The following is a 13,505-nucleotide window of genomic DNA, read 5'->3' as shown; positions in this document are numbered from 1 at the left end:
TACACCGTGTGAAGGAGTAAGAGACTGAGTGAATCTGATAATAGTGGATTGAATCATCTCTTTGCATGTATATGTCTGTGAGATAATAGATTGACTAGACTTTCTCTACAATCGTTAGAGCTGTAAGCCCTGGAGGTGTTACTATGGACTGATGGATTGTGTGTGTGTGTGTGTCCTGTGTGTGTCCTGTGTGTGTGTGTGTGTGTGTGTGTGTGTGTGTGTGTGTGTGTGTGTGTGTGTGTGTGTGTGTGTGTGTGTGTGTGTGTGTGTGTGTGTGTGTGTGTGTGTGTGTGTGTGTGTGTGTGTGTGTGTGTGTGTTGCAGCTTGCCTTGGACACACACCACTGGACCTGGATCAACCACTTTGTCATCTGGGGCTCCCTGCTTTTTTATGTCATCTTCTCACTGCTCTGGGGAGGCATCATCTGGTAGGCCTCTCATTCTTACAACTGACTGCTTCTTACTCTGTACATTATTCATTTCCCTTAAACATAGATATAAAATAACTAGATCCTCTCCCCTCCCTCCAGGCCTTTCCTGAACTACCAGAGGATGTACTATGTGTTCATGCAGATGTTGTCCAGCGGTCCGGCTTGGCTAGGCATCATCCTGCTCATTATGGTCAGCCTGCTGCCTGATGTGGTCAAGAAGGTCCTCTGCAGAACACTGTGGCCCACCGCCACCCATCTTGCACAGGTAGGACCACAACTTGACCACAGCTCAGGAAACACAACTGCACCAGTTAATTGAAGAGTCATTTGATTGCGGCCCTCAATATGTACAGTAGATAGTATGTAGACCTACACGTATAATCACATCAAAAATACCTTCTCTACTGACCAAAAGTATCCAGGTACAGCTGCCTCACACATGCCAGACGACTCAGTACTAAAACTCCTAAAACAGGTGTCAATCTCAAGGCCGGATCTGGCCCGCGAGTGGTTTGAGTCATTTTGTCGACATTGAAATGACTAAAAGCGAATCAAATTTTGACACAGAGGAAATATAATCCAATTTAAGTGCGGCCCTCCAGTCTGGTGAAGACTAAATGCGGCCCGCAGAGAAATTTAGTTTGACACCCATGTCGTAAAAGATTGACCCTGTGTTAACCAACACTGTAAACTGTCCCCTCCTTTCATCTGATATTACTACTTCCTGTCACCGCTTAGCTGAATGTCCTGCTTCCTGTGATTCAAGTGCTGAATTCCAAATAGACCCTTAGTACTCCTGTAGATCTGACACCGTTGCATAGGTGTGAGCAAAATGGTGAAGATTACACCCAGCCTATCAGAAGGCAAGATGAAGCATATCATATTGCTTATACCTATCCAATCCTTTTTAGATGTACATTTGGGAAACGGATCTGAAGCTAAATCTAACGGATTTCTTTCCTCTTCCCCTCTCTCTGCTTTGCTTCCTAATTGAACCCACCACCGTCCCCCTTTCCCTTTCTATCTCTCTGTCTCCCTCCTCCAATCCTCCACTCCTCTTCCTGTAACCTCCGCCCTCTGACCCGTTACCTGGGGCAATGACAGTCCAATCGCCCGTGCCTTACCGTGGAGCCGTCCACCATCTTCGTGCTTTCTCAGTCCGATAGCAGATTGAGTTTCTGATTGGCCGAGAGACGTCAGAGGAGGAGGTGACCTTTTAAACACTTGATGTGCATGGTGGCATGTGCCAATGTCAAAATGACGTCAGTGGTCCACCTTCATTCAGTTAAATCAGTGTTTCAACATTAACTCCCAACTTTCAATCACAATCACTGTAGTGTTCCCATCCAGGGCTCTCACCATCCAGGGCTCTCACCATCCAGGGCTCTCACCATCCTGGGCTCTCACCATCCAGGGCTCTCACCATCCAGGGCTCTCACCATCCAGGGCTCTGACCATCCAGGGCTCTCACCATCCAGGGCTCTCACCATCCAGGGCTCTCACCATCCAGGGCTCTCACCATCCAGGGCTTCCATTTCAAACAATTCAACTAAATTACCAGACAATACTATCATTCACACTGCTATATACAGTGGGGAGAACAAATATTTGATACACTGCCGATTTTGCAGGTTTTCCTACTTGCAAAGCATGTAAAGGTCTGTCATTTTTATCATAGGTACACTTCAATGTGAGAGATGGAATCTAAAACAAAAATACAGAAAATCACATTGTATGATTTTTAAGTAATTCATTAGCATTTTATTGCATGACATAAGTATTTGATCACCTACCATCCAGTAAGAATTCTGGGTCTCACAGACCTGTTCGTTTTTTTTAAGAAGCCCTCCTGTTCTCCACTCATTACCTGTATTAACTGCACCTATTTAAACTCCTTACCTGCATAAAAGACACCTGTCCACACACTCAATCAAACAGACTCCAACCTCTCCACAATGCCCAAGACCAGAGAGCTGTGTAAGGACATCAGGGATAAAATTGTAGACCTGCACAAGGCTGGGATGGGCTACACGACAATAGGCAAGCAGCTTGGTGAGAAGGGAACAACTGTTGGCGCAATTATTAGAAAATGGAAGAAGTTCAAGATAACGGTCAATCACCCTCGGTCTGGGGCTCCATGCAAGATCCCACCTCGTGGGGCATCAATGATCACGAGGAAGGTGAGGGATCAGCCCAGAACTACACGGCAGGACCTGGTCAATGACCTGAAGAGAGCTGGGACCACAGTCTCAAAGAAAACCATTAGTAACACACTACGCCGTCATGGATTAAAATCCTGCAGCGCACGCAAGGTCCCCCTACTCAAGCCAATGCATGTCCAGGCCTGTCTCAAGTTTGCCAATGACCAGCTGTATGATCCAGAGGAGGAATGGGAGAAGGTCATGTGGTCTGATGAGACAAAAATAGAGCTTTTTGGTCTAAACTCCACTTGCCGTGTTTGGAGGAAGAAGCAGGATGAGTACAACCCCAAGAACACCATCCCAACCGTGAAGCATGGAGGTGGAAACATCATTCTTTGGGGATGCTTTTCTGCAAAGGGGACAGGACGACTGCACCGTATTGAGGGGAGGATGGATGGGGCCATGTATCACGAGATCTTGGCCAACAACCTCCTTCCCTCAGTAAGAGCATTGAAGATGGGTCGTGGCTGGGTCTTCCAGCATAACAACGACCCGAAACACACAGCCAGGGCAAGTAAGGAGTGGCTCCGTAAGAAGCATCTCAAGGTCCTGGAGTGGCCTAGCCAGTCTCCAGACCTGAACCCAATAGAAAATCTTTGGAGCGAGCTGAAAGTCCGTATTGCCCCGCGACAGCCCCGAAACCTGAAGGATCTGGATAAGTTCTGTATGAAGGAGTGGGCCAAAATCCCTGCTGCAGTGTGTGCAAACCTGGTCAAGAACTACAGGAAACGTATGATCTCTGTAATTGCAAACACAGGTTTCTGTACCAAATATTAAGTTCAAACAAAGGTTTCTGTACCAAATATTAAGTTCTGCTTTTGTGATGTATCAAATACTTATGTATAATGTGATTTTCTGAGGTTTTTGTTTTAGATTCCATCTCTCACAGTTGAAGTGTACTACCTATGATAAAAAAATTACAGACCTGCAAAATCGGCAGTGTATCAAATACTTGTTCTCCCCACTGTATGCTACTGCTGACCATGCTACAGCTGATAACAGGTTGTACTAATTTTGAGCCTTCTGTTAGCATCCTGCTAGTCTAACAATCTCACCCAGTACCATATTCAGCATCTCTTCTCTTCCTGTTCCTCTATGGATGCTGTTCAAATGTATCTACTGTATATTGATGTATAAAATGTACATGAATGTGTTATTCCATCCAAATGCTAACTGGAGTAATCCTCAGCAGGCAGCAGGACACTGGGAAGTTGAAGAGCTATCATTACATGTAAAATACAGTTTGTTACAGTGCAGTGGTTCACCGCATGCCTTCTATTTAGAACCTCCTGACCCCTGACCCCTGCTCACCCTACTGTTTGCCCACAGAGGGTGAAGGCTAATGGGGTGTGTGAGGGGAGTGCGTCCTCTGCCCTGGGCGCCAGTCCTGTTGATGGAGGTGGAGGCAGTGAGAGAGACATGCTTTGCACTGCTAGGACCTGTGAGGGGGACAGAGGAGGTGGATGGGTGCAAGCTACCAGGACATATGACTCCATGATGTCACACAACCCTAACTACCTGCTCAGCCATCCCCTAGACCATTCCCCATCAGAGACCTAGGGTTGCTAAGGTAAGTGAACGCCAATGGCCACAGAATATGTCAAGAGTGGCAATGCTGCTAATATGGCTGCCTGTTGCACTGTGGTTCTGGAGGGGTGATGATAGTTTGGGGGGCATTTTATTTCCTGTTAGAGGGTCTTCACCGATGCTAGCTGGTCTACTGTGCTGAGAGGCTTGCTCACTTGGGACAAATCACAATTGTGGAATGCAACGCATGGAGCTGTCTGGGTGGTTTGATTGTCATGATTTTCTTCGGGTGGTTTGTCTGGAGGGTCAGGGTGACTTGCTTGGCTTGGTACTATATTGTAAACTCTCTTGGGATGCAACAGAGACATTTTCTGGCTTTCCTTCTGTCCTGCTGAGAGCTGCTGTAAGGTGGATGAGCTCTGTCTTATTATTGGATCACTCTCATACTGTCTATTCCAACACGGGGGTCAGAGACAATGATATCATTGCAATTTTTTACAAATAAATACATTTGGTATCTTAAACATGGAGATAAAGTTTAACACACAGGCAAAACAATGGCATTGATTATTATTCTGTACACTGAAACATCAGGCAACATTAGTGGCCATTTGGATGAGGAACACTGACCTCTGGTGCTAGAAGATGATACAGCATGTGTGTGAATGTTTCATTTTCATTGCATGCTGATCATCTGAATGTGAGTTCAACCTGAAACAGACTAGGCTATTTTCAGTGATCTAAACACTCCCTCTGTTTTTCTCCATTCTCTCCTTCCCTCCTTCTCCAGGACGTTGACAAGCTGTTGCAGGGCAGTGTAGCAGAGTTGATCCCCGTGCTCCCATGCCCTTCTGGCCCTTCCTCCAAACGGAAGTGTACTGACTCCTCCCGCCTCCACATCAGGGTTCCGATGCCCCTCCCACTCCGCAGGTCTGAGTCCTTCCCCCACAAACTACTATTGGCCCACTGGACTGATTGGGGCGGGGCAGACCGCTGCACCCTCAGCCCCTACATGCTCCGCCTCTCAGGGGCTGGCTTTGCCTACTACACACCGGGGCCAGAGACCTTTGTGTGACACACACTCACACACACGCAGGCTAATGTGTGTACACACAAAACGATGTGTTCACAAAAGATGTGCACACACACAGAGACCAATGTGATCTAAATTTACAGCTTACCATGGATGTGGAAGGATTTGTATTCCACTCATAAACAATGCAAACACACACACACACACATTTGCAAAATAATTCACACATACTGAAAAACATAAAACATCTTCACACAATTCACCATGTGCATAGTCAGCCATTCAGATACACCCCTCCCCCAATCTGCCTCCCACCGGTCCTGTCCATCCCATTTCAGTGTGGTCCTGATCCCAGTCCATTCCATTTCAGTGTGGTCCTGATCCCAGTCTTACCATCCCATTTCAGTGTGGTCCTGATCCCAGTCCTGTAGATTCCATTTCAGTGTGGTCCTGATCCCAGTCCTGTCCATCCCATTTCAGTGTGGTCCTGATCCCAGTCCTGTCCATCCCATTTCAGTGTGGTCCTGATCCCAGTCCTGTCCATCCCATTTCAGTGTGGTCCTGATCCCAGTCCTGTCCATTCCATTTCAGTGTGGTCCTGATCCCAGTCCTGTCCATTCCATTTCAGTGTGGTCCTGATCCCAGTCCTGTCCATCCCATTTCAGTGTGGTCCTGATCCCAGTCCTGTCCATTCCATTTCAGTGTGGTCCTGATCCCAGTCCTGTCCATTCCATTTCAGTGTGGTCCTGATCCCAGTCCTGTCCATCCCATTTCAGTGTGGTCCTGATCCCAGTCCAGTCCACACCTCTACTCTGTTCTGCTACTCTATAATCCATGTTAAAATACTTGAATCCAACGTTGACACCAGTGGTGTTAAACACTGAACACACGGAGGTGTTCAGTGTGTGAATGTGCGTCCCTTCTACACTAAAGAATTGTGTATGAAAAGGACCAGACTTTTCTGTTTCTATTTTATTAACTGTCTCTGTCTTCTTCTTTTTCTCTGTCTCTCAAATATACTCATTTTGTTGAAATAACAGGAGTTGCTTCGCAAAATGTTCTGGGGAGAAAGACATCTGTTATTCACTGCGTGTGTGTGTGTGTGTGTGTGTGTGTGTGTGTGTGCGTGCGTGCGTGCGTATGTATATACAGCTGAATTTGGAAGTTTACATACACTTAGCTTGGAGTCAATAAAACTATTTTTCAACCACTCCACAAATTTCTTGTTAACAAACTATAGTTTTGGCAAGTTGGTTAGGACATCTACTTTGTGCATGATACAAGTCATTTTTCCAACAATTGTTTACAGACAGATTATTTCACTTATAATTCACTGTATCACAATTCCAGTGGGTCAGAAGTTTTTATACACTAAGTTGACTGTGCCTTTAAATAGCTTGGAAAATTCCAGAAAATGATGTCATGGCTTTAGAAGCTTCTGATAGGCTAATTGACATAATTTGAGTCAATTGGAGGTGTGACTGTGGATGTATTTCATGGCCTACCTTCAAACTCAGTGCCTCTTTGCTTGACATCATGGGAAAATCAAACGAAATCAGCCAAGACCTCAGAAAAAAATTGTAGACCTCCACAAGTCTGGTTCATCCTTGGGAGCAATTTCCAAATGCCTGAAGGTACCACATTCATCTGTAAAAACAATAGTACGCAAGTATAAACACCATGTAACCACGCAGCCATCATACCGCTCAGGAAGGAGACGCCTTCTGTCTCCTAGACATGAACGTACTTTGGTGCGAAAGTGCAAATCAATCCCAGAACAACAGCAAAGGACCTTGTGAAGATGCTGGAGGAAACAGGTACAAAGTATCTATATCCACAGTAAAATGAGTCCTATATCGCTATAACCTGAAGGGCCGCTCAGCAAGGAAGAAGCCACTGCTCCAAAACCGTCATAAAAAAGCCAGATTACGGTTTGCAACTGCACATGGGGACAAAGATCGTACTATTTTGAGAAATGTTCTCTTGTCTGATGAAACAAAAATTTAACTGTTTGGCCATAATGACCATCGTTATGTTTGGAGGAAAAAGGGAGATGCTTGCAAGCCGAAGAACACCATCCCAACCGTGAAGCACGGGGGTGGCAGCATCACGTTGTGGGGGTGCTTTGCTGCAGGAGGGACTGGTGCACTTCACAAAATAGATGGAATCATGAGGTAGGAAAATTATGTGGATATATTGAAGCAGCATCTCAAGACATCTGTCAGGAAGTTAAAGCTTGGTCTCAAATGGGTCTTCCAAGTGGACAATGACCCCAAGCATACTTCCAAAGTTGTGGCAAAATAGCTTAAGGACAACAAAGTCAAGGTATTTTAGTGGCCATCACAAAGCCCTGACCTCAATCCCATAGAACATTTCTGAGCAGAACTGAAACAGCGTGTGTGAGCAAGGAGGCCTACAAACCTGATTCAGTTACACCAGCTCTGTCAGGAGGAATGGGCCAAAATTCACCCAACTTATTGTGGGAAGCTTGTGAAAGGCTACCCGAAACGTTTGACCCAAGTTAAACCATTTAAAGGCAATGCTACCAAATACTAATTGAGTGCATGTAATCTTCTGACACACTGGGAATGTGATGAAAGAAATAAAAGCTGAAATAAATAATTTTCTCTACTATTATTCTGACATTTCACATTCTTAAAATAAAGTGGAGATCCTAACTGACCTAAAACAGGGAATTTTTACTAAGATTAAATGTCAGGAATTGTGAAAAACTGAGCTAAGGTGTATGTAAACTTCCGTCTTCAACTTTGTATACAATGTGGCCATACACCGTCACAGCACTCTGTTTGGGTCAGACCTATGAGTCAGACCGATATCTATGCCCTGTACACAGACTGATAGGGCTCCTTCATGGATGTTTTAATGGCTCATTGTTCAGTGATGCTTGCATTATGCTATGTTGTCTAAAGACTGTGTTAGTTCCGTTTTTTAAAGGTTCTTGTCCGTACTCTAGAATGGTATATCTGTATCGCACCAGGTTATGGCTTTTCATATCTGTTCGATTATGAACTGAGATATTTTACGTGGTATATATTATGAATGCAGGTTGTTTACCATGTATGGATGTAACTTAAACTAATGGATATATGTATTTGGGGGGGGGGGCAGTGTTAGGGGTTTGGGGAATACATTTAAAAAAATGAATGCAAAGACTTGAATCAAACAGCGCAGTCACAATCAAATCCATCTTTCTAGAATGTCATATGAATGATATGATTGGTTCGCCACATGCTCTATGTAAATGATTGTAGATGATGTTGAATTCATCTATTTTCCACGTTTCTAACATGTAAAAGTCTGAGGTGAAACATCTGCCTTTTTCCAAGCTCATCTGTGGTTATAGTGACATCTGTGGTGTTAGTGACATCTGTGGTGTTTAGTGACATCTGTGGTGTTAATGACATCTGTGGTGTTTAGTGACATCTGTGGTGTTAGTGACATCTGTGGTGTTAATGACATCTGTGGTGATAGTGACATCTGTGGTGTTAGTGACATCTATGGTGTTAGTGAGAGACTCTGAAAGTCATTGGATTCATAAGCATATTTGTATGTTCATTGGTCTGCTGAGTGCTGACACATACAACAAATATCTCTATACAGTAGACATTGTGTCTCGTGTTGTCTTTGCAACAGGGCACCACTCTGTCGGTTTTGGGGGGGGTTTTAAAGTTCAGTGTTCAGGTTTTATGTTTGTTTATGACTACACCCATTTGGTTGGGTGCAGTCTGAATTTGTCCCAGCTACACATTCAGACAATGATGTTCTGATCATTTTTCCACGAATTGGTCTTTTGACCAATCACATCAGATCTTTTCACATCAGATCTGATGTGATTGGTCAAAAGACCAATTCATGGGAAAATGATCAGAATTGGGCTGGTGTTTTGATGTTTTTGTCTGGGACAAACTCAGACTGCTGCTTATGGGGAGAGTTTTCACTGTTTGTGTTACTGTGTCAAATCATTGGATGGGAGGTCAAATCATGTCACATTATTCTGATTCTGATTCTGATTATATTGTTATCTTATTAATTTGATTGAAAATACACATTATTTTTGTTGATTGTTCTTTTGCTAGTGTTTGATCCAGGGGAGAAGACTTTATTTCAACTCTTATATATTTATCCTTTTGCTTTTGCTTTTTGTAACAACCCAAATGAAAAGGTTTTTCCACAGAATAAACCCTCTGAAGACGTTTAGATGATAGTGACTCCCACTTTCTGCTACTGTAAGTGACCTGATTCTCATGAGTAGGCTAGTCACCCACAGAGATTATAATTCTATGTAGTCACCCACAGAGATTATATTTGTATGTAGTCACCCACAGAGATTATATTTGTATGTAGTCACCCACAGAGATTATATTTGTATGTAGTCACCCACAGAGATTATATTTCTATGTAGTCACCCACAGAGATTATATTTCTATGTAGTCACCCACAGAGATTATATTTCTATGTAGTCACCCACAGAGATTATATTTCTATGTAGTCACCCACAGAGATTATATTTCTATGTAGTCACCCACAGAGATTATATTTGTATGTAGTCACCCACAGAGATTATATTTCTATGTAGTCACCCACAGAGATTATATTTCTATGTAGTCACCCACAGAGATTATATTTGTATGTAGTCACCCACAGAGATTATATTTCTATGTAGTCACCCACAGAGATTATATTTCTATGTAGTCACCCACAGAGATTATATTTCTATGTAGTCACCCACAGAGATTATATTTCTATGTAGTCACCCACAGAGATTATATTTCTATGTAGTCACCCACAGAGATAATAATTCTATGTAGTCACCCACAGAGATTATATTTCTATGTAGTCACCCACAGAGATTATAATTCTATGTAGTCACCCACAGAGATTATATTTCTATGTAGTCACCCACAGAGATTATAATTCTATGTAGTCACCCACAGAGATTATATTTCTATGTAGTCACCCACAGAGATTATATTTCTATGTAGTCACCCACGGAGATTATATTTCTATGTAGTCACCCACGGAGATTATATTTCTATGTAGTCACCCACAGAGATTATAATTCTATGTAGTCACCCACAGAGATTATAATTCTATGTAGTCACCCACAGAGATTATAATTCTATGTAGTCACCCACAGAGATTATAATTCTATGTAGTCACCCACAGAGATTATAATTCTATGTAGTCACCCACAGAGATTATAATTCTATGTAGTCACCCACAGAGATTATAATTCTATGTAGTCTCCCATCACTCGTCTCATAAAATATTTTGTGTTACATTTTTGTTTTCAAGATCACAGTCACATAAGTGACCAAATACTTGATTAGTCAATGAATATTGAAAATGAATATGTTATTAGTCAATGAATACTGTCTCTGTCTCTCATTGGTTAAACACACCAGTCCTGTGACTGTCGCTGACCAGAATGTCCACTTCTTTTATAAACACATTATCAGCACAGCTCCAAGTGTCTCACCATACTGCTTCTGAACTTGTGATACTCTCACAAATGAATTGTAACGTCAACTGCTATACTGTGCTCTCTAAAGGTAAACAGTATGCTGTATCACATAGAAACCTACAGTACTGTTTGTATTCATGAGCCGTTTTCAAGGTTGTTTTTCTACAAAGATTTTAAAATATGTTCATCTGTTGACATTTTGCCTGGCTATCTGTAGCGAATGAGGGAAAAGCTCTGTGATGTCATTCTGCTTGTAATAAAGAAATTATAAAACTCACCGGTTTGTCGAACTCCATCCTGTCTTCCTATATGTCACATTATCTGCATTCTTATTGAAGGATATAGGTGACCTGACGAGGTTGAAGGGCCTAGTGTCCTGTGTCTCTGCACTGCAGTAATGGGTTGTAATGACACAGAGTGGCCACATGGTGGTGATAGAGAACAGCTAATCCCAGAGGCCGTTTAGAAAACAACCCCAGAGAATGAATCATCATGTTGTTAATAAGGATGAGGTAAACCTTTAATCTTTTTCTCCTTTTACTTTTCTCTACCTGCCCACCCTGTCTCCCTCCCTCTCTCTTTCCCTCTCTCTGTCTCCCACCCTGTCTCCCTCCCTCTCTGTCTCCCTGTCTCTTTCCCTCTCTCTGTCTCCCTCCCTCTCTCTGTCTCCCTGTCTCCCTCCCTCTCTCTTTCCCTCTCTCTGTCTCCCTCCCTCTCTCTTTCCCTCTCTCTGTCTCCCTCCCTCTCTCTTTCCCTTTCTCTGTCTCCCTCCCTGCCTCTTTCCCTCTCTCTGTCTCCCTCCCTGTCTCTTTCCCTCTCTCTGTCTCCCTCCCTCACTCTTTCCCTCTCTCTGTCTCCCTCCCTCTCTCTTTCCTTCTCTCTGTCTCCCTCCCTCTCTCTTTCCCTTTCTGTTTCCCTCCCTGTCTCTTTCCCTCTCTCTGTCTCCCTCCCTCTCTCTTTCCCTCTCTCTGTCTCCCTGTCTCTTTCCCTCTCTCTGTCTCCCTGTCTCTTTCCCTATCTCTGTCTCCCCCTTTTCTCTTTCCCTCTCTCTGTCTCCCTCCCTTTCTCTTTCCCTCTCTCTGTCTCCCTCCCTTTCTCTTTCCCTCTCTCTGTCTCCCTGTCTCTTTCCCTCTCTCTGTCTCCCTCCCTCTCCCTTTCCCTCTCTCTGTCTCCCTCCCTCTCTCTGTCTCCCTCCCTGTCTCTTTCCCTCTCTCTGTCTCCTTCCCTCTCTCTTTTCCTCTCTCTGTCTCCCTGTCTCTTTCCCTCTCTCTGTCTCCCTGTCTCTTTCCCTCTCTCTGTCTCCCTCCCTTTCTCTTTCCCTATCTCTGTCTCCCTCCCTCCCTCTTTCCCTTTCTGTTTCCCTCCCTGTCTCTTTCCCTCTCTCTGTCTCCCTCCCTCTCTCTTTCCCTCTCTCTGTCTCCCTGTCTCTTTCCCTCTCTCTGTCTCCCTCCCTTTCTCTTTCCCTCTCTCTGTCTCCCTCCCTTTCCCTCTCTCTGTCTCCCTCCCTCTCTTTCCCTCTCTCTGTCTCCCTCCCTCTCTCTTTCCCTCTCTCTGTCTCCCTCCCTCTCTCTTTCCCTCTCTGTCTCCCTCCCTCTCTCTTTCCTCCCTCTCTCTTTCCCTATCTCTGTCTCCCTCCCTCTCTCTTTCCCTTTCTGTTTCCCTCCCTGTCTCTTTCCCTCTCTCTGTCTCCCTCCCTCTCTCTTTCCCTCTCTCTGTCTCCCTCTCTCTTTCCCTCTCTCTGTCTCCCTCCCTCTCTTTCCCTCTCTCTGTCTCCCTCCCTCTCTCTTTCCCTCTCTCTGTCTCCCTCCCTCTCTCTTTCCCTCTCTCTGTCTCCCTCCCTCTCTCTTTCCTCCCTCTCTCTTTCCCTCTCTCTGTCTCCCTCCCTCTCTCTTTCCTCCCTCTCTCTTTCCCTATCTCTGTCTCCCTCCCTCTCTCTTTCCCTTTCTGTTTCCCTCCCTGTCTCTTCCCTCTCTCTGTCTCCCTCCCTCTCTCTTTCCCTCTCTCTGTCTCCCTGTCTCTTTCCCTCTCTCTGTCTCCCTCCCTTTCTCTTTCCCTCTCTCTGTCTCCCTCCCTTTCCCTCTCTCTGTCTCCCCCCCCTCTTTCACTCTCTCTGTCTCCCTCCCTCTCTCTTTCCCTCTCTCTGTCTCCCTCCCTCTCTCTTTCCCTCTCTGTCTCCCTCCCTCCCTCTTTCCTCCCTCTCTCTTTCCCTATCTCTGTCTCCCTCCCTCTCTCTTTCCCTTTCTGTTTCCCTCCCTGTCTCTTTCCCTCTCTCTGTATCCCTCCCTCTCTCTTTCCCTCTCTCTGTCCCCCTCTCTCTTTCCCTTTCTCTGTCTCCCTCCCTGTCTCTTTCCCTCTCTCTGTCTCCCTCCCTTTCTCTTTCCCTCTCTCTGTCTCCCTCCCTCTCTCTTTCCCTCTCTCTGTCTCCCTCCCTGTCTCTTTCCCTCTCTCTGTCTCCCTCCCTGTCTCTTTCCCTCTTTCTGTCTCCCTCCCTGTCCATTTCCCTCTCTCTGTCTCCCTCCCTCTCTTTCCCTTTCTCTGTCTCCCTCCCTGTCTCTTTCCCTCTCTCTGTCTCCCTCCCTTTCTCTTTCCCTCTCTCTGTCTCCCTCCCTCTCTCTTTCCCTCTCTCTGTCTCCCTCCCTGTCTCTTTCCCTCTCTCTGTCTCCCTCCCTGTCTCTTTCCCTCTCTCTGTCTCCCTCCCTCTCTCTTTTCCTCTCTCTGTCTCCCTCCCTCTCTCTGTCTCCCTGTCTCTTTCCCTCTCTCTGTCTCCCTCCCCTTCTCTTTCCCTCTCTCTGTCTCCCTCCCTTTCTCTTTCCCTCTCTCTGTCTCCCT

General features: G+C 45.1%; 1 protein-coding gene across 5 annotated transcripts in view; it reads left to right on the top strand.

Annotated features, from left to right (window-relative positions):
* LOC109905050 (probable phospholipid-transporting ATPase IH) overlaps positions 1 to 6,376 on the top strand; it is an 80,777-nt gene extending 74,401 nt beyond the window's left edge. For 3 of the 5 annotated variants that reach the window (XR_004204627.1, XR_004204626.1, XR_004204621.1), the window contains 5 exons: positions 324 to 427; positions 530 to 695; positions 1,535 to 1,638; positions 3,961 to 4,201; positions 4,949 to 6,376. Coding sequence is in view for 2 of the 5 variants with exons in the window: in XM_031800114.1 (XP_031655974.1) it covers positions 324 to 427; positions 530 to 695; positions 1,535 to 1,612 (348 nt within the window). In the remaining 3 variants the exon portion in view is untranslated. Of the gene's footprint in view, positions 1 to 323; positions 428 to 529; positions 696 to 1,534; positions 1,639 to 1,767; positions 2,112 to 3,960; positions 4,202 to 4,948 lie in introns of those variants that run through there. The other 2 variants (XM_031800114.1, XM_031800111.1) reach the window with 2 other exon arrangements.
* The last annotated feature ends 7,129 nt before the right edge of the window (positions 6,377 to 13,505 follow it).

This window comes from Oncorhynchus kisutch, linkage group LG2 (genome assembly GCF_002021735.2).
Source record: "Oncorhynchus kisutch isolate 150728-3 linkage group LG2, Okis_V2, whole genome shotgun sequence".
NCBI classification, from domain to species: Eukaryota; Metazoa; Chordata; class Actinopteri; order Salmoniformes; family Salmonidae; genus Oncorhynchus; species Oncorhynchus kisutch.
This window is presented reverse-complemented; position numbering and strand designations above follow the sequence as displayed.